General features: G+C 35.0%; 1 protein-coding gene across 1 annotated transcript in view; it reads right to left on the bottom strand.

Moving 5' to 3' along the window:
* fdxr (ferredoxin reductase) overlaps nucleotides 1-18,921 on the bottom strand; it is a 36,860-nt gene that overhangs the window by 14,612 nt on the left and 3,327 nt on the right. The window contains 6 exon segments of the mRNA XM_048170884.1: nucleotides 1,689-1,867; nucleotides 7,630-7,714; nucleotides 7,976-8,083; nucleotides 15,235-15,336; nucleotides 15,425-15,538; nucleotides 17,121-17,243. Coding sequence (XP_048026841.1) covers nucleotides 1,689-1,867; nucleotides 7,630-7,714; nucleotides 7,976-8,083; nucleotides 15,235-15,336; nucleotides 15,425-15,538; nucleotides 17,121-17,243 — 711 coding nt within the window.

Genomic DNA, 18,921 nt, shown 5'->3' with positions numbered 1-18,921 from the left:
TGCCTTCTAAATAAGAGCCAATCGCCGACTGGTAAAGTCATCGTGTCACTTCAGCGGCCGTTAGAAGCTCCGGTTCCTATAGAAACAGTCAGATGCACGCCTCCGAAATGAGGCACAAGAGACGCGCATTTAGAACTGTGCATTAGTTTGAAAATAGAAAATAATGCTTTTTGTCATGATTCGAGCATTTAGAAACAAAATTTATGAGACAGTTGTTGTCAGATTTCATTGGTGATTTCAAATATTAAATTTAATCAAAAGCTTAGCAAACAGCTTCGGAGAATTTGACGTTTCCCCATTTGAGTTAGTTTACACTTGTACGTGCATGCCCAGTGTGACGTGCGTTTTCAGCTGTGTAGTGTAGACAGAGATCTGTGGAAACGCCTGTGTAGACGAGGATCGTTTTCATTTTAAAATGCCGTTTTAAGACAAAAACACACTAGTGTAAATGTCTTTAAAATGATCATTTGGTTAATTTCTCAGCCACACTGATGTGCGATTAATTTAATAAATCATGTAATAAATTTTATTTCTTTAAAGCAAATTGACAGTAGCAAATACACTATTATTCAGAAGTTTTGGCCCCCTTTTTACATTTTGTTATTGAAAAAAGGCTATGTTATGTGATATTGTGAAATATTATCATCACAAATTAAAATAACTGTTTTATATTTTATTAAATTTTAAAAGAAGTCTCTTTTGCTCACCAAGACTGCGTTTATTTGATCAAAAATACAGTAATATTGTGAAACATTTTTCTATAGCAATATATTTTAACATATAATTTATTCCTGTGATCAAAGCTGTATTCAGTGTCACATGATTATTCAGAAATCATTCTAATATGCTGATTTTTTTCTGCTCAAGAAGCATGTTTTATTAGTAGTAGTAGAACATGGTTGTGTGAAAAGTGTGGAATTGTTTTTTCTTTATCAGGATTCTTTGATAAAGTTTGACAAACAGCATTTATTTAAAATAGAAACATTTTGTAATTTTATAAATGTCATTTTTTGATTAAATAAATGTGTCCATTTTTCAGTTTCTTAAAAAAAATAAAAATTACTGACCCCAAACTTTCATGTTTGTTTTGAAAATAAGAAAACAATTAAGATAAAGATCAATCATGTGTCAGTTTAATTTTCGTTTCATGAATAAGTAAACTTCACATATAAATCCAATGAACCATTTCTGCACAGTTAACTTAACAAAACACTTTCCAACTACACAAATTCCAAACTGACAGGACTGACTTTTTTGCTTATGACGCATGATGTTTTACACTTCTGGCAGAGTGAACACCTGACGACATTGTTCTTCTATCTCAAGCATATCAGGACTTTCCAGATTGAACATGGAGCAAAAAATACAGTCTAGTGTTATTCAATCATGACCTCTAAAAACATTTAGGCTCAAATTACTAAAAGCTATGTGAGGGAGAGCAACTTCCTCACATTCAGTGGTTCAGAAATATAAACATCCATACAGACCAACAAGATGAACAGAATATGTTAATGATCTGAAATCAGGTCTGGGGCTGGGCAGTTATTGAAAGTGTTTCAATAGACAATACAAACCATAAGTGGTTCAGTCCTCTCCAGCTGGTTTCATTTCAAAAAATGAATTTAATGTATGTTGACAGAGGGCACATATTCAGATATCGTTACAGTTATTCTATCTTGCACGTTTACCTCAAGCTTATTAAGAGCCAATCGGATTCCTGTTGCTCTTTTCCCATCAGCCCCGGCGAGAACCTCCACGGGACTGCGAAAGAAGCGGAAACCCCAGCACTTCTCAACTTTATCATCTCTTCCTTCCTTTACAGCCTTCATCATTAACTCCGTCAGTCTTTTTCTCGGTCTGGGAAGGTCTAATAAACACACACACACACAAACACAAACATATGTTGAGTTTTCATGTTTTATGGGGACATTCCATAGGCATAATGATTTTTATACTGTACAAACTGTATATTGTACATATCGTAAATGTTCTGCAATATTACATTAAACAATAAAAAAAAAACATTTAGTATGTTTATTTAGCATTTTAGGTTGTCCTCATAATGTAGGGAGTGTGGATTGAAACTTTAGTACAAACCACACACAGTGAAACACTTTTATGCCCTTTTTTTTTTTACTAAACTTCAAACATACAAAAAATCCCACTACTGGCCCGTAAGCGCAGTTCAGTAGATCATCCGATCATCAACTTATTTAGAGGAATGCAATGATAAGTAAAATCTGAGGTAATGCTGTAGATGCATCCAGAAGATGAACCATGAATTTCCCCAGAACATCAGGTTTACACAAATATGAAGTCTGATAAGGTTTTGTTTTTGTTTTGTTTTTTAGAAAGTCACGCACTGTATAGAGCAAATCCTTACAGGTGGCTGTTTTTTAAAGGAATACTTTTAAAAAATACAGTACAGTCCAAAAGTTTGGAACCACTAAGATTTTTAATGTTTTTAAAGAAGTTTCGTCTGCTCACCAAGGCTACATTTATTTAATTAAAAATACAGTAAAAACAGTAATATTGTGAAATATTATTACAATTTAAAATAACTGTTTTCTATTTGAATATATTTCACAAAGTAATTTATTCCTGTGATGCAAAGCTGAATTTTCAGCATCGTTACTCCAGTCTTCAGTGTCACATGATCCTTCAGAAATCATTCTAATATGCTGATCTGCTGCTCAAGAAACATTTAATGTGTACAATTGTACAAAATATTTGTGTACAATATTTTTTTTCAGGATTATTTGATGAATAGAAAGTTCAAAAGAACAGTGTTTATTCTGAAATCTAATCTTTTGTAACATTATAAATGTCTTTAACTGCCACTTTTGATTGATTTAATGCATCCTTGCTGAATAAAAGTATTCATTTCTTTCATTTCTTTTCAAAAAAATAAAAATAAAAATTCTTACTGACCCCAAACTTTTGAACGGTAGTGTATAATGCTACAGAAGCTTTGTATTTCAGATAAATGCTGTTCTTTTGAACTTTCTATTCATCAAGGAATCCTGAAAAAAAAGTACACAACTGTTTTCAACATTGAAAATAATCATAAATGTTTATTGAGCAGCAAATCAGCATATTAGAATGATTTCTGAAGGATCATGTGACACTGAAGACTGGAGTAACGATGCTGAAAATTCAGCTTTGATCACAGGAATAAATTACTTTGTCAAATATATTTAAATAGTACACAGTTATTTTAAATTGTAATAATATTTCACAATATTACTGTTTTTACTGTATTTTAATTAAATAAATGTAGCCTTGGTGAGCAGATGAAACTTCTTTTAAAAACATTAAAAATCTTAGTGGTTCCAAACTTTTGGACTGTACTGTATATAGATATAACCATCTGAAGGTAAAATAAAAATACTATAAAAGGAGGTAACGTTTTTGTATACGATTATACGTTTTTACTTTTAAAAAAAAAAATTCACAAAGTTGGATATGCACTGTTCAAAAGTTTAAAATCAGTCTCTTCTGCTGCATTTGCAGTAAGACTGATCAAAAATGCAGTAAAACCATACTATTGTGAAATATTATTGCAATTTAAAATGACTGTTTTTGATGTTGTAATTTATTCCTGTGATCAAAGCTGAATTTTCAGCATCATTACTCCAGTCTTCAGTGTCACATGATCCTTCAGAAATCATTCTAATATGATAACATTTCTGATTATTATCAGTGTTGAAAACAGTTATATTTTTGTGGAAATCAGAATACATTTTTGAAAAGAAAGTTCAAAAGAAAAGTTTGAAATGTTTTATAACATTATAAACATCTTGACTGCCACTTTTGATTAATTTCATGCATCCTTGCTGAATAAACGTATTAATTTCTTACTGACCTCAAACTTCTAAATGGTAATTCCTGTGATCAAAGCTGTATTCAGTCTTCAGTGTCACATGATCCTTCAGAAATCATTCTAATATGCTGATTTTTTTCTGCTCAAGAAGAATTTTTTTATTAGTAGTAGTAGAACATGGTTGTGTGAAAAGTGTGGAATTGTTTTTTCTTTTATTTAAAATAGAAACATTTTGTAATTTTATAAATGTCCTTTTTTGATTAAATAAATGTGTCCATTTTTCAGTTTCTAAAAGAAAATAAAAATTACTGACCCCAAACTATCATGTTTATTTTGAAAATAAGAAAACTATTAAGATAAAGATCAATCACTGTCAGTTTCATTTCATGAATAAGTAAACTTCACATATAAATCCAATGAACCATTTCTGCACAGTTAACTTAACAAAACACTTTCCAACTACACAAATTCCAAACTGACAGGACTGACGTTTTTATGACGCATGATGTTTTACACTTCACTACAGTGGGTACGGAAAGTATTCGGACCCCCTTAAATTTTTCACTCTTTGTTATATTGCAGCCATTTGCTAAAATCATTTAAGTTCATTTTTTTCCTCATTAATGTACACACAGCACCCCATATTGACAGAAAAACACAGAATTGTTGACATTTTTGCAGATTTATTAAAAAGAAAAACTGAAATATCACATGGTCCTAAGTATTCAGACCCTTTGCTCAGTATTTAGTAGAAGCACCCTTTTGATCTAATACAGCCATGAGTCTTTTTGGGAAAGATGCAACAAGTTTTTCACACCTGGATTTGGGGATCCTCTGCCATTCCTCCTTGCAGATCCTCTCCAGTTCTGTCAGGTTGGATGGTAAACGTTGGTGGACAGCCATTTTTAGGTCTCTCCAGAGATGCTCAATTGGGTTTAAGTCAGGGCTCTGGCTGGGCCATTCAAGAACAGTCACGGAGTTGTTGTGAAGCCACTCCTTCGTTATTTTAGCTGTGTGCTTAGGGTCATTGTCTTGTTGGAGGGTAAACCTTCAGCCCAGTCTGAGGTCCTGAGCACTCTGGAGAAGGTTTTCGTCCAGGATACCCCTGTACTTGGCCGCATTCATCTTTCCCTCGATTGCAACCAGTCGTCCTGTCCCTGCAGCTGAAAAACACCCCCACAGCATGATGCTGCCACCACCATGCTTCACTGTTGGGACTGTATTGGACAGGTGATGAGCAGTGCCTGGTTTTCTCCACACATACCGCTTAGAATTAAGGCCAAAAAGTTCTATCTTGGTCTCATCGGACCAGAGAATCTTATTTCTCACCATCTTGGCAAACTCCATGTGGGCTTTCATGTGTCTTGCACTGAGGAGAGGCTTCCGTCGGGCCACTCTGCCATAAAACCCCGACTGGTGGAGGGCTGCAGTGATGGTTGACTTTTTACAACTTTCTCCCATCTCCCGACTGCATCTCTGGAGCTCAGCCACAGTGATCTTTGGGTTCTTCTTTACCTCTCTCACCAAGGCTCTTCTCCTGCGATAGCTCAGTTTGGCTGGATGGCCAGCTTTAGGAAGGGTTCTGGTCGTCCCAAACGTCTTCCATTTAAGGATTATGGAGGCCACTGTGCTTTTAGGAACCTTAAGTACAGCAGAAATTTTTTTGTAACCTTGGCCAGATCTGTGCCTTGCCACAATTCTGTCTCTGAGCTCTTCAGGCAGTTCCTTTGACCTCATGATTCTCATTTGCTCTGACATGCACTGTGAGCTGTAAGGTCTTATATAGACAGGTGTGTGGCTTTCCTAATCAAGTCCAATCAGTATAATCAAACACAGCTGGACTCAAATGAAGGTGTAGAACCATCTCAAGGATGATCAGAAGAAATGGACAGCACCTGAGTTAAATATATGAGTGTCACAGCAAAGGGTCTGAATACTTAGGACCATGTGATATTTCAGTTTTTCTTTTTTAATAAATCTGCAAAAATGTCAACAATTCTGTGTTTTCCTGTCAATATGGGGTGCTGTGTGTACATTAATGAGGAAAAAAATGAACTTAAATGATTTTAGCAAATGGCTGCAATATAACAAAGAGTGAAAAATTTAAGGGGGTCTAAATACTTTCCGTACCCACTGTAAATTACTTTAAACAAGATGTTTCTCTTGTTTTTAAAAGCCTTAAACTATAATCCTCTTCCTGTATCCCCCCACAGCTGGTTCGTAACAAAAGAACCCAAAATATTATCATTCTTTTCTTGAAATTCCAAGAACGACATCTAGCCTTGATTACTGCTTTTAAACAACAAATAAATCTGTTTCCTGTTTTAGACAAAAGTCATGTGTTGATCAAAAGACGGCATAAAAATGATCTTTATTTTCTTAAAGTTATATATTCAAAGGCTATTTATCTACAAATGCTATAAAAACAAGGACAAAAATATGTAAATCTGTCTGACAATTTGGTCTGGAAACCACACATCGTTAAACAGGAATAGAGGGCATTGATGTCACTTTCCCACCAGAACACAGACTGAGTGTCAAAAGAACTTGACGCATGTCTGGGTTTAATAGGGGAAACTGCGAAAACGCGAGTAAAACAAACGAATTACACTAAAGGTTGGGCTTTAAAGTGTTCCTTAAAGCATGTCAAAGAAACCTAATCCATAGATATAGAGATGCAGCCAGGAATCATGTTTCTTGACATTTATATGTGCCTGATTTCGATGCCGGGGAAACACATAAAGCAAATCTGCCTGCTAATGCTTCATATAAATACAATATCGGTAGGTGTTAGGCTATATCAATGTTATATCGTCATATCGTCCAGCCCTAAAACTTGTATAGTTTTTGTCAGTGTTTATTTAAAAACACCCAATTATGAAGAATATGGTAAATATTTAATTGATGAGTTGTCAACACAATATATAACAATACAATACATACGGTATGATTTTACCCCAAAATCCAACACTTTGACACAAAATGATAACTACAATCCATGTTTCTCTGCTGGAGTCCAGCTGTTTCTGTGAATTGCAGTGATCCATTAGCTTTTATACCCGTTTTTGTATGTACTTCGCAGCATTCACGCTGAAAACCAATGCTGCCACTCAGTCTTTTTGCCACTCAGTGGGCGTGACCGAAGTTAACGGCCGACTGTGATGTCACATGCATGCCCTCTATTGTAATATAATTGTAATCGTTCTAATGTTACAAAAGCTTTTTATTTCAGATAAACTTTCTATTCATTAAATAATCCTGAAAAAACCTGTTTTCAATATTGATAATAATCAGAAATGTTTCTTGAGCAGCAAATCAGCATATTATGCAATATATTGTGCTATAATAATAAATTAAACTGAAATTATTAGAATGATTTCTGACGGAACATGTGACACTGAAGACTGGAGCAATGATGCAGAAAATTCAGAAATAAATTGCATTTTAAAATACATTCAAATAGAAAACAGTTATTTTAAATATTTCACAATACTGTTTTTGCTGTATTTTGGATCAAATAAATGAAGCCTTGGTGAGCAGAAGAGACTTCTTTTGAAACATTAAATAATCTTACCGCTCTAATTATTTTGACCACCACGTATTAAATTAAATTATTAATTATTAAATTTTGTATTAATTAATTACAAATTTTGGAGCATCATTCCCTGTTCTTTATCATTATTTCTAACATCATCTTTTGTGCAGAAGAAAAGAACGTCATACAGGTTTGGATCAACATGAGGGTGAGTAAATGATGGCAGATCTTTATTTTTAGGTGAACGGAACCCTTCAACTAATGCTTTTACCTTTCAAAGCTTCTGCGATGCCCTCAAAGTCAGAGGTCAGCATGTCAGCTCTGGTGTTTGGCAGATTCACCATCTCTCTGAGTTCCTGAAGAGAAAATAAACAATACTACTCCCTGCGGCCTTATACAGTCATTCCGAAACCTTTCACTTACAAAGTCAATAAACTATACAATTATATGTATCATATTTCACAAGTGTTTTTCCATTATGCAAGACACTGTTTTTTTTTTTTCCCATGCATTTTAAAATTGAACAACAGGTTCCTCTACTTTATCTTCCACATTCACACCTCTCATGTCAAATGGCTTTCAGTCACTCGGAGAGTGTAAAACAGGAGGAGTCCAACCTTGATGGTACATGCGATTTGAAGAGGACCTCGCCGACCCACAATCAAAACCCTTTTCACATTACTGCCCGCCATCGCTGCCAGTGAATTCTGGGTAATATCTGTCTCCTGTAACAGAAAACCAGAGAGGATAGCAGTTGGATCCACATTTCTGCACATAGCACACACACACCCTGGTGATAAGCATAGCAATGGAAAAAAAAAAGTAAAAAAAAAAAAACACGCACACTTTTTTCCATTGCTATGCTTATCACCAGGGGTTGTACCCGTAATATGAAGATTTACCTGTAAATATGAAGATACATTTCTGCTTTTAAATCATTCTTTTTTGGCCTTTGGCCACCCCTGAAATGGCTCATACCATTAAAGGGTTAGTTCATCCAAAAATGAAAATTCTGTCATTAATTACTCACCCTCATGTTGTTCCTCACCTATAAGACCTTCATTCATCTTCAGAACACAAATTAAGATATTTTTGATGAAATCCGATGGCTCAGTGAGGCCTCCATTGACAGCAAGATAATAAACACTTTCAGATGCCCAGAAAGGTGCTAAAGACATATTTAAAGGTGCCCTCGAATGAAAAATTGAATTTATCTTGGCATAGTCAAATAACAAGAGTTCAGTACATGGAAATGACATACAGTGAGTCTCAAACTCCACTGTTTCCTCCTTCTTATATAAATCTCATTTGTTTAAAAGACCTCCGAAGAACAGGCGAATCTCAACATAACACCGACTGTTACGTAACAGTCGGGACCATTAATATGTACGCCCCCAATATTTGCATATGCCAGCCCATGTTCCCAACATTATGAAAGGCATTAGACAAGGGCAGCCAGTAACGAAAAAACAAAATAACGAGTTTATTCAACAATATCTAGTGATGGCCGATTTCAAAACACTGCCTCATGAAGCTTCAAAGCTTTACGAATCTTTTGTTTTGAATCACTGAAACCACTGATTCGAAACAAAAGATTCGTAAAGCTTCATGAAGCAGTGTTTTAAAATCACCCATCCCTAGATATTGTTAAATAATGTTACATGAACTGTTTTAAATATGTCTTTAGTAGCTTTCTGGGCATCTGAAAGTGTTTTTTAACTTGCTTTCAATGACTCACTGAGCCATCGGATTTCATCAAAAATATCTTAATTTGTGTTGTGAAGATGAATGAAGGTCTTACGGGTGTGGAACGACATGAGGGTGCATAAATAATGACTGAATTTTCACTAACCCTTTAAGATTACCTGAATTAAATATGCTATAAGACGCGCTCATTCACGGACATTCATGCTTTTCTTGCACGGATGAAGAACAATCTGTTTACAATGCATATACACGGTTCATCTGAATAATAACATTTGCCCTCTTTAATGATATCCACAACTTAACAACTCTAAAATAGGAGTGTGCAGTTTATCTGTCAATTGCATGTGAAAGGAATATTTCACATGCAAATATTTTATATTTCACGGAATATTTTATATGACTAAATGTTGACTCAATATACTATTATTCTTCCCTACACTATTCCTAAACCTACCTGTCGTCATAGGAACATAATGTAATTCTAACATTCTTATTATATATATATATATATATATATATATATATATATATATATATATATATATATATGTCTTATTATATATATGTTTTTATATTACTCATTTCCTTGCTCTTGCAATGCTTGCTATCTTTGTTTAGTCTTATGATTGTGTGGTCTTAAGGGATGTTTGTCTTCATGAGTAGGAAATAAGAGAATGTCTCCATTTCCAGCTTTTTAACATCAAAGGACGATGCGGCGAAGCAATTTTCCAGTTTTTCCCTTAGTAATTGTTGGAATTGTAGCTACTGGTCAGACGAAATCAAAGCATTGAGTAGTGTAACATCCGGATGAAGTCCGAGCACTGAGAAACACACGCAACTAAGATTTTTCAATAAACTCTGCTCTTTAATTATCATCACTTCATCTCCTGCTTCTTTCTCAGTCAAACTCTCAGGCTGATCTAACATTTTGGCACGATCTAACGTCTGTGACTGGCTACAGTGCTCAACGCTGCAAAAACACATTGCAAAAAAACAGAACGACAGAAAAGAAAAGAGAAAAGCAATGAGTTGAACGTGGCAAAAGTAACAACTTGTGATCAAGTCAATAATATAGTGAATGAGTCATCTGACTGATTCAAACTATAAACATTTGATGCTAAAATTACACTAGACTGGTCATATTATTTCGTAGCACTACCAGCACAGTCTTTCTATATTATCACCACATTCAATTCTCACTGTAAACTCACCATTTTTATAAAACAATTTAGCCATACACAATCACAAGTAATGCAAAGTGTTCTTGTACAGTGATGCAACCACATCCACTGAAAATGATAGTTCCATTAATGAAAGTGAAATTAACATTTAACTGTTCCCTAAACCGATTAGCAACCACACATTTTTCGCATATCCACCTTTATTTTGCAACATGTGAATGTGTAAGAATATCAAGCGTTAGTGTCAGTTCACGTCAGTCAATCTCGCATCAGCTGACTACCACGTGACTCACATCTACCTATAGGAATACGACGCCTATCACAGCATCCATATAGAAGCTCCTCAGCATTATCAGCAGCTGTCGCATTTCTCAGGGAGAACAGAACCATACCGGCCATACAAAATCTATGCAATTATAACTCGTATTTGACGTTAGTGGTCCTGACAGAAGCATTCGTTAAAGTAAATCAGTGAGTTTATGGTCTCCCATAAATGACAGTCAGAGGGGAAAGTGGAAGCAGATGACAGAATCAAAACAGGAAAGGGTGGTTTACAGGGTGTCTTTAATCAAAAACAAAATTACTGATGTTATCAGTAGGGATGTACAACCCCTGTACAAAAATGATGGAAGATCACATTCAGAGGATGCTCACTCAGATTTTTTTTACTTTATAGCAAATTAACAAATGACAGATATAACAGAAAAAAGGTTTTGTTCAATAGCTTAACATTCTCGCTTCATGAAACGTACCTCAAACAAATCCACTTTTTTTTTTATTATTATTAATGACATGTCTTTTTCCAGAGCAAGTAGAGGAAACAAGTATGAAATCACTCAATTTTGAGGAAAAAAATATGGGAATCATCAACAACAACAAAAAACAATTGTTGCTCATCCTCTGTCTTTTGACAGCCTAAGTTCTTTGAGGCATGGACTTCATTCATGAAAAACAATATTCCCGACCAAGCTGGTTCCAGCTTTCTCAAATAGCGTTTGACAGATCAGCTTTACAGCTTGTCATCATGGACCAGTGTTTATAACTTCCACAATAAATTTTCAATTGGATTGAGATCTGGACTATTCGGTGGCCATGTCATTGAGTTGATGTGCCTTTCCTGAAGAAAAGCTTTAACACTCTTTGCTCTGTGGCAAGATGCATTATCATCCTGAAAAATTATTTCATCATCACCAAACCTATTATCTATCGATGAAATGAGAAAAGTGTCCACAATTTCAATGTACACCAGTGCATTTACTGTTGAGGTAATGATTTTCATCTCCTCTGGTCCTTTACCTGACATGCACCCCATATCATAAATGAGTTTGATTTAATTTGATTGTTTTCTTCAAGCAGTCATCTTTAAATGTTTTATTAGAACGGCACCTGACAAAAGTTCCAGCGTAATCTCCTTGGCTAATGCAGATTTGTGATTCTTCACTGAATAACACTTTCATCCAATCATCCAGAATCCATGATTGCTTCTCTTTAGCCCACTGTAACCTTGTTTTCTTTTGTTTAAGGTCTATATGTAAGTTCATGTGTTTTTTTTACAGTTCTGTCTTGAAAATTGGCTCCTGATTCTGTCTGTTTTTCTTTTGTATTGTTGTGCATTTTCTATTGTAAAGGCATACTGCTTTGAGATTTCTATCTTGACGCTTTGACGTCTTCCTTGGTTTGCCTGTATGTCTTGCTTTTTAACCTTCCCATTTTGTTTATACTTGCACCAAATTTTAGACACATTTTGACCAACTTCTTTGGCCACACTCCATATTGAAATTCCTTGTTGAATTTCATTTCAATTAGCCAAGTCAAACAACCTTTTAAGGTGTGCAAACACTCCCTTTTAATTACTGACTAATTAGCATTTTTTAGATTTGTAACAGTATTTGTTTTAAAATGGAAATTAACAGATGATTCCATTTTTTTTCCTCAACATTGAATGATTCCATACTTTTTTCTTTTACTTGCTCTGGAAAAATATAATAATATAATAATAATAACAAATATAGCTGCAAGCAGCAATTACGGGGCCAAGCAAAAAATGCACAATAAGCCAGCCAACATGGCTGGGAGCATTAGACCAACTGCAACAGTGAGCAATTAAAGACCTATTACGATCATTTAAGGCAAAAGAGTTGGAAAATGATATATACAGTCAATAATAAAAATTTACTGGTTTATCACTTTCGACCAATAGGTGGCGCTGTGACCAAATGAATGTGGTTTGGTCAGAGTGAGGTGACAACGACACTCCGCTAAGGATATGACTCCCGTAAAATTAAGTCAACCAGATCAAAAGTTATAAGCATATGAAAAAAAAACACTAGGTGGCGCTGATTTGGAACTACTCAGACTCTTTCAGGGCCTTGTGCTGATGACCCATACAGAGTTTCGTAATGGTACGCTGATGCGTTCATAAAATACAGCATTTTAAAACAAAATTTAAAATGGCCGACATGGGAAAATTGGATATCATTCGACTCGGCATGATGCCCCGAATCGAAAAAGACCCAACTTCATGATTTTTGGACAAACCTATCTGAAGCTATAAGCAAAAATAATGGCTATTTTGGCTTTTTTGTATCTCCAGACAAGTAGGTGGCGTTATGACGAAACTCAGCATGTAGGCTCTGGTCTTGCTTGGGATGATATGTATGAAGTTTGGTCTAAATATGATAAAGCATTGCAGAGATACAGCCATGAGTCCAAATTGGGTGCTCTATGTTAAATTAATTTGTGTGTTATTTGAGAATGGTTGAGTTTATCAAAAAGCTTTTGATAACTTTTTGCCACAATGGACTGAAGATGATCTGATTTGATTTTCATGACAATCAAATGAAGCGTCTAGGATGAGTTCGAAAAAGCAGGTTTTTCGCAAAATTCAACATGGCGGACAAACCATAAGTCGAAACCTAGCATGTTTGGTATCGTTGGACTCAGGAGGGATTCAGGAGTCTAAGGACATGACTCTTTTGAAAAAGGCATTGTGCTGATGACCCATACCGAGTTTTGTGACGATATGCTAATGCATTCATAAAATACAGCATTTTAGCACAAAATTCAAAATGGCCGATGGCCAAAATGGCCGACATGGGAATATCGGATATTATTCAACTCGGCATGATGCCCTATATTTATGATTTTTGGACAAAAGCATCAGAAGTTATAATCAAAAATATCCATTTTTCATATCTCTGGACCAGCAGGTGGCGCTGCACCAAAACGCTGCAGGTTGACTCAAGTCATGCTTGTGATGACATGTACCCAGTTTGGTCTGAATACGATAAAACATTGTCCACAATATAGCCTGAGTCTGATTTTGCGAGCTTTTTGTCGAATTAATTTGTGAAGTTTTCGAGAACGGATTGTTATATCAAAAATATTTTGATAACTTTTTGTCGGCATGGTCTTAAGATGATCTGGTTCCATAATTTTTGCCATGGGTTGTATGAACATTATCTATAAATACTAGGGGTGTAATGCAACACAAACATGAGGGTACGAACCTCTGTACTGACAGTTTGGTACAGGTTTGGTACATCAGGGGAGAAAAGTAAAATTGTGTTTGCACACCTTTCTTCTTTTTTATTAAACAGTGGTTTATTGAACAAATTGTTTATCTTTCTTTAAATAAATTTAATTAATAATTAAACATTTTCTTAAGGATAATTAGAGGTAAAAATGATATAAATACTGTTCGGTTTCTTCGCACAAACCGATCGTTTCGTGTCTTAGGACATTAATGTGTCATCGCGAGCCGCAGGGTTTAATTTGGATTTGTCTGTGCAAGGTTTTTTTTACTCTTATAGATGGAGTTCCCATTGACACGCATTATACGGCTGACAGACCGCAACGGTTGGAGTTAAAAATCATCATTTGTGTTCTACTGAAGAAACAAAGTCACCTACATCTTGGATGCTCTGGGGGTAAGCAGATAAATGCCAAATTTTCATTTTTGGGTGAACTATCCCTTTAAAACAGCTCAAACATGCATTTTAGTCTAAGACTAGCTTAAGCCTTGTCTGTGAAACCAAGGGTAAGAATACTAGGAATAGACTTTAACATAATTACACAGGAGAAACTAGAATCAAATGAGGACAAACGGACAAAGGACTCAGGGCTTAAATAGGCAGGTGATGAAAGGTAAAACAGAAGAGGTGTTAACTAAACACTTAATGAGGGAATTTACAAGATACAGGTGAATCAGATGAATGAATGAAACTGGGTCAGCTGAAGATGAGCAAACAAAAGGTGAACGTAATGAAAACAAAGACAGAACAAACCCTGACAACTAACAGGTACAGTAAATATAATGAACATATAAGCTAATAAAGTGCATATGTAATTAGTGAAATGCTCCTCCTCTAGCGAACTAACATGCTGTGGACACTAAATGACATGCCTAAGGTGAATGTAATGCTACGTGAGATATTATTCTCAAGCTTATTTTTGAGATTACATGTAAACATTTCAATGCATAGATCCTGTTTTCCTGTTGTGGGGGTTAGCAAACAGTGTTGCATTACCGGGTACGCCCCCTTTTGGATTGGAGTGTGAATCGCCTGTGATGGACTGTATTTGTCATGACGGTTCGGGATGAATACATGTACCCTTACACACCTTATAAAAATTCAAATCTCTCCTCTGAAAAAATTTTGTTCACTAAATGTGAGCCTTGTCTTGTGATTCTTAAGGGAACACTAACGATTCTCAGTTTATCAGAGTTGATAAACGCTAACGATTCTCGATTTCAGAGTTGAGGCTGGCGAAAGTAATAACTTGTGATTCAGTGAGTCAATATAGTGAATGGGTTTGACACAAGGGTCTTTCTGTCTTTCTGACCAATTCATTAAAATGAACTAGTTCATATGTAAGCTACTGTTTTTGTACAGCTAAAATAACTGGAAATAAATGACACCGGACGACTCACACATTCAAGTTACAAATGGCCGCATCCACCTATTACATTAAGCATGTCCACAGACCTTCAACATGTCCAAAGGGGAGAGAAGTATTCGGGCAACATCCAGAGCCACATTTCCCTGTCCAAGAATCACAGCTGTTTCAGAGCTGAGATCAGGGCACAGCTAAAAAATCAGAAGGACAGATTAGAGAGTTGTTTGAGGGGTGTTGATTTCAAACACAGATGGAAGTCTGGAATGAATCAAACTACACCTCCTTGTTGGTGGGAAGTCCGTTGTACCATCCGACAAAGTCTTTAGCTGAAAAAACACCAGAAAAATCCTCACCCGGAATTTCCAAGGAGCGGTTTCCTTCGGCTCCGTAACTCTGGGAAAACAGATGCAGAAGACAGAGATTGTGTTAATCAGTGTCACATGATTGGAGTCATTTTGACCCAGAGAGAATTTTGTTTTCCAATTAGCTCATACAGGGTATAAAAACTACCTCCAAAAGATAATATTTGTGCTTTTTTGTTGTTGTTTTTTTTTTCCTGACCTTGTTACATCTGTGGTGTTCAGAGTCGAAAATGACCAGCATGCCAAAAATTCCTTAATCTCTTCCTATGCCATGTTATAGTCAAATAGTTGATTCAATCTTTTTGTCAACTTGTTTTCTTTAAATTAACAGGTTTTGTATTTCTTTAAGGAGCTGATTTATTGTAAGCATCACTGATCTGCGCTTATATATATGGAAGAGGATTAGGGCCAAGCAATAATAAAAAATAAAACCATCTCGAGATTAAAGTTGTTAAATTTCGAGAAAAAAGTCTAAATAAAATGTTGAGAATAAACTCATTAAATTACGAGAAAAAACTTGTTAAATTACGAGAAAAAAGTCGTTAAATTTCGAGAAAAAGGATTGAGATAAAATGTTGAGAATAAACTCGTTAAATTACGAGAAAAAACTTGTTAAATTTCAAGAAAAAAGTCAAGATAAAATGTTGAGAATAAAGTCATTAAATTATGAGAAAAAAGTCGTTAGTCGAAAAAGTCGCTTTTTTCTCATAATTTAACAAATTTGTTCTCATAATCTAACGACTTTTTTCTCGTAATTTAACGAGTTTATTCTCAACATTTTATCTCGACTTTTTTCTCGAAATTTAACAACTTTAATCTCGAGATGGTTTTATTTTTTTATTATTGCTTGGCCCTAATCCTCTTCGTATATATACCGTATATATAGATTTTTTGAAATTCAAACTTTTTTCACTCAGAAACTGAGGTGCATAAGCTCAGATCAATTAGCTCCAAAAAGAAACACAAAACTAATTGAAAAAAATCAAGCTAATAAAGAGATTGAATCCAGTGCAATAATGGCCAACAGTGATGTCCGGCCAAGGAAAATCGACATTTTCACACTTTATTCAAATATTATTAAAAATTTGTTAAAGATTTTGTAAGAATACCGCATAGTTGTGCTTGGATTCAATTGTTAAATGAAGCATGTCGAATTGTGCAACAAAAAAATTTTGGTAAGGCTGTCATGCAAAAAAATTATGAACACATGCAAAAACAAGAGAGAACCGATGAAATATTAGTAACTGATTTTTTGTAGTCAATGTATGCTTTTTCGAGTGAGCTTTTGGTTTTTCTATGCATTTTTTTGAGAATAAAATAAAACCTGTAGCTGTAGTTTGCATTTTTGGCCACTACAGTATTTGGAGATAATATAGCATATTGAAAGATTTAAAAGGACTTAAAAGGACGGTCATTTTTGAGCCGGAACACCAAATTAGGTCAAGGATTTCCAACTCAGCATAAGAGTAAAACCAGGTTTAATGCTGCAAAAAAAAAAAAAAGAAAAAAAGTATCCAATAGTATTTAATTTATTTATATGTCATAGTCAATTGGTGGTTGTTAATTTTGTACCCAGGATTCACTTGTTATGGTGTTGTGAGTGGCTTCCTCACCAGCACTACAGCATGGTATGCTTGTCTTAACTCCTCAATCGTCACATCTTTGCCCACATTCACGTTACCATGAAAACTGCATCGTTCATGCTGGGCCGTCTGGGTGAAAGTGTTAATGACATTCTGGAACATTAAAATGAGAAATAAAAACATGCATTATTTCAGTAGTACACATTTATAGCAGTGACTAATGATGAAAAATAAAGCTAATACACAAAAATTCTCAAACTTGAGGAAATTATTTATCCAGGGGCCTGTTTCATAAAACAAGTTTACCAAATAATCCAGGTTTATTTCAGTAAGTCTGATTCATTGTCAGTTAATTTGGTTCAAAATTATCAGACTAACTGAAATAAGCCTAGCTTATTTGGTATACTTGTTGTATGAAACAGGTCCCAGCAGAGGAAGAGCTTGTTTGGGTTAAGATCATACGACAACAAGACTTCCAGTCTGCTGTCTGAGATGCTCATCATACTCTTCAAGGAACTCACGTGCATTCAGGTCACTGATAGCTAACATGTCTAAAGTATTTTTAGCAATGTTGTAACATAAATCAGACATAAACAAACATTCATGACTGGCAACAATCAGACTGTCCAATCAGAGAGTCTGTGCTATCATTTCACCTAATGGTTTTTAAAGGTAAAGTCATATCTGTGTATTTTCAACAAATGCATTGGCCATTGGTCAAACAGATAGTCCCTTACTTAATGAGAGGCAATATTTTACACATAAAGGTGATAAAGTAACATTGAATCAGCTTGAGACAACAGGAAACAGTACTTGTGATTAACATGCACCAAATAGCAATAAATAGTAATAACCAGCAATATATTTAAACACATGCATTTTTACTAAAATATAATATTTTAAGACGTGAAAAGTGCCATGACATTGCAAACAAATAATTGAATCAAAGTTTTAAAGGGGTGGTTGATTATCATTTCACTTTTTTAACTTTAGTTAGTGTGTAATGTTGATGTTTGAGCATAAACAACATCTGCAAAGTTACGACGCTCAAAGTTCAATGCAAAGAGAAATTGTTTTTTTACTACAAAAAAGGACTACAAAAAACAACTGGTAGGGACTACAACAAGCTTCTTCTCGGGTTGGTGACATACCCTAAAATTTACACCAAAAATGAACATCGTTACTGACAATCCTCATTTTGGCTGCGTGAGATTCTCCAGCTTTGTTGTTGTTGTTGAGCTGTTAAAGCTCCGCCCTCTTCTGGAAAGGGGGCGGGAGCAGCAGCTCATTTGCATTTAAAGGGACACACACAAAAACTGTATGTTTTTGCTCACACCCAAATAGAGGCAAATTTGACAAGCTATAATAAATGATCTGTGGGGGATTTTAAGCTGAAACTTCACAGACACATTCTGGGGACACCAGAGACTTATATTACATCTTGTGAAAAGGGGCATTATAGGTCACCTTTAAATTGATTTATTGACTTGAATCATTTTTGCTTTAAGGTTTAGATCAGAGATTTAAAAATCTAACAATTTCATAATCATGTCACAAGACGAAAAGTTCACGAAACTAGGCAAGAAACGTAATGCCCAAACAGAAAGTGCATTAAAATAATACCAATAATAGACTTTTATAAACTGTTGTGGAAACAAATGTCCTAAACGTAAGGTTTTCCCTCTAAATTGCACTTTAACCAGCTGTGGTAACTTAAAAAAATGTTTATGTATTGTTAATAAAAACTTGATTTGTATGTGTGTGTTTCTTTATAGAATTGGAGAAATATGATTTAAGCAGTTTATTTTCTGTGTAACCTGGCTTAAAAACC

This window comes from Megalobrama amblycephala, linkage group LG20, assembly GCF_018812025.1.
Source record: "Megalobrama amblycephala isolate DHTTF-2021 linkage group LG20, ASM1881202v1, whole genome shotgun sequence".
NCBI classification, from domain to species: domain Eukaryota; kingdom Metazoa; phylum Chordata; class Actinopteri; order Cypriniformes; family Xenocyprididae; genus Megalobrama; species Megalobrama amblycephala.
The sequence above is the reverse complement of the archived record's forward strand: the minus strand, read 5'-3'. Positions and strand labels throughout refer to the sequence as shown.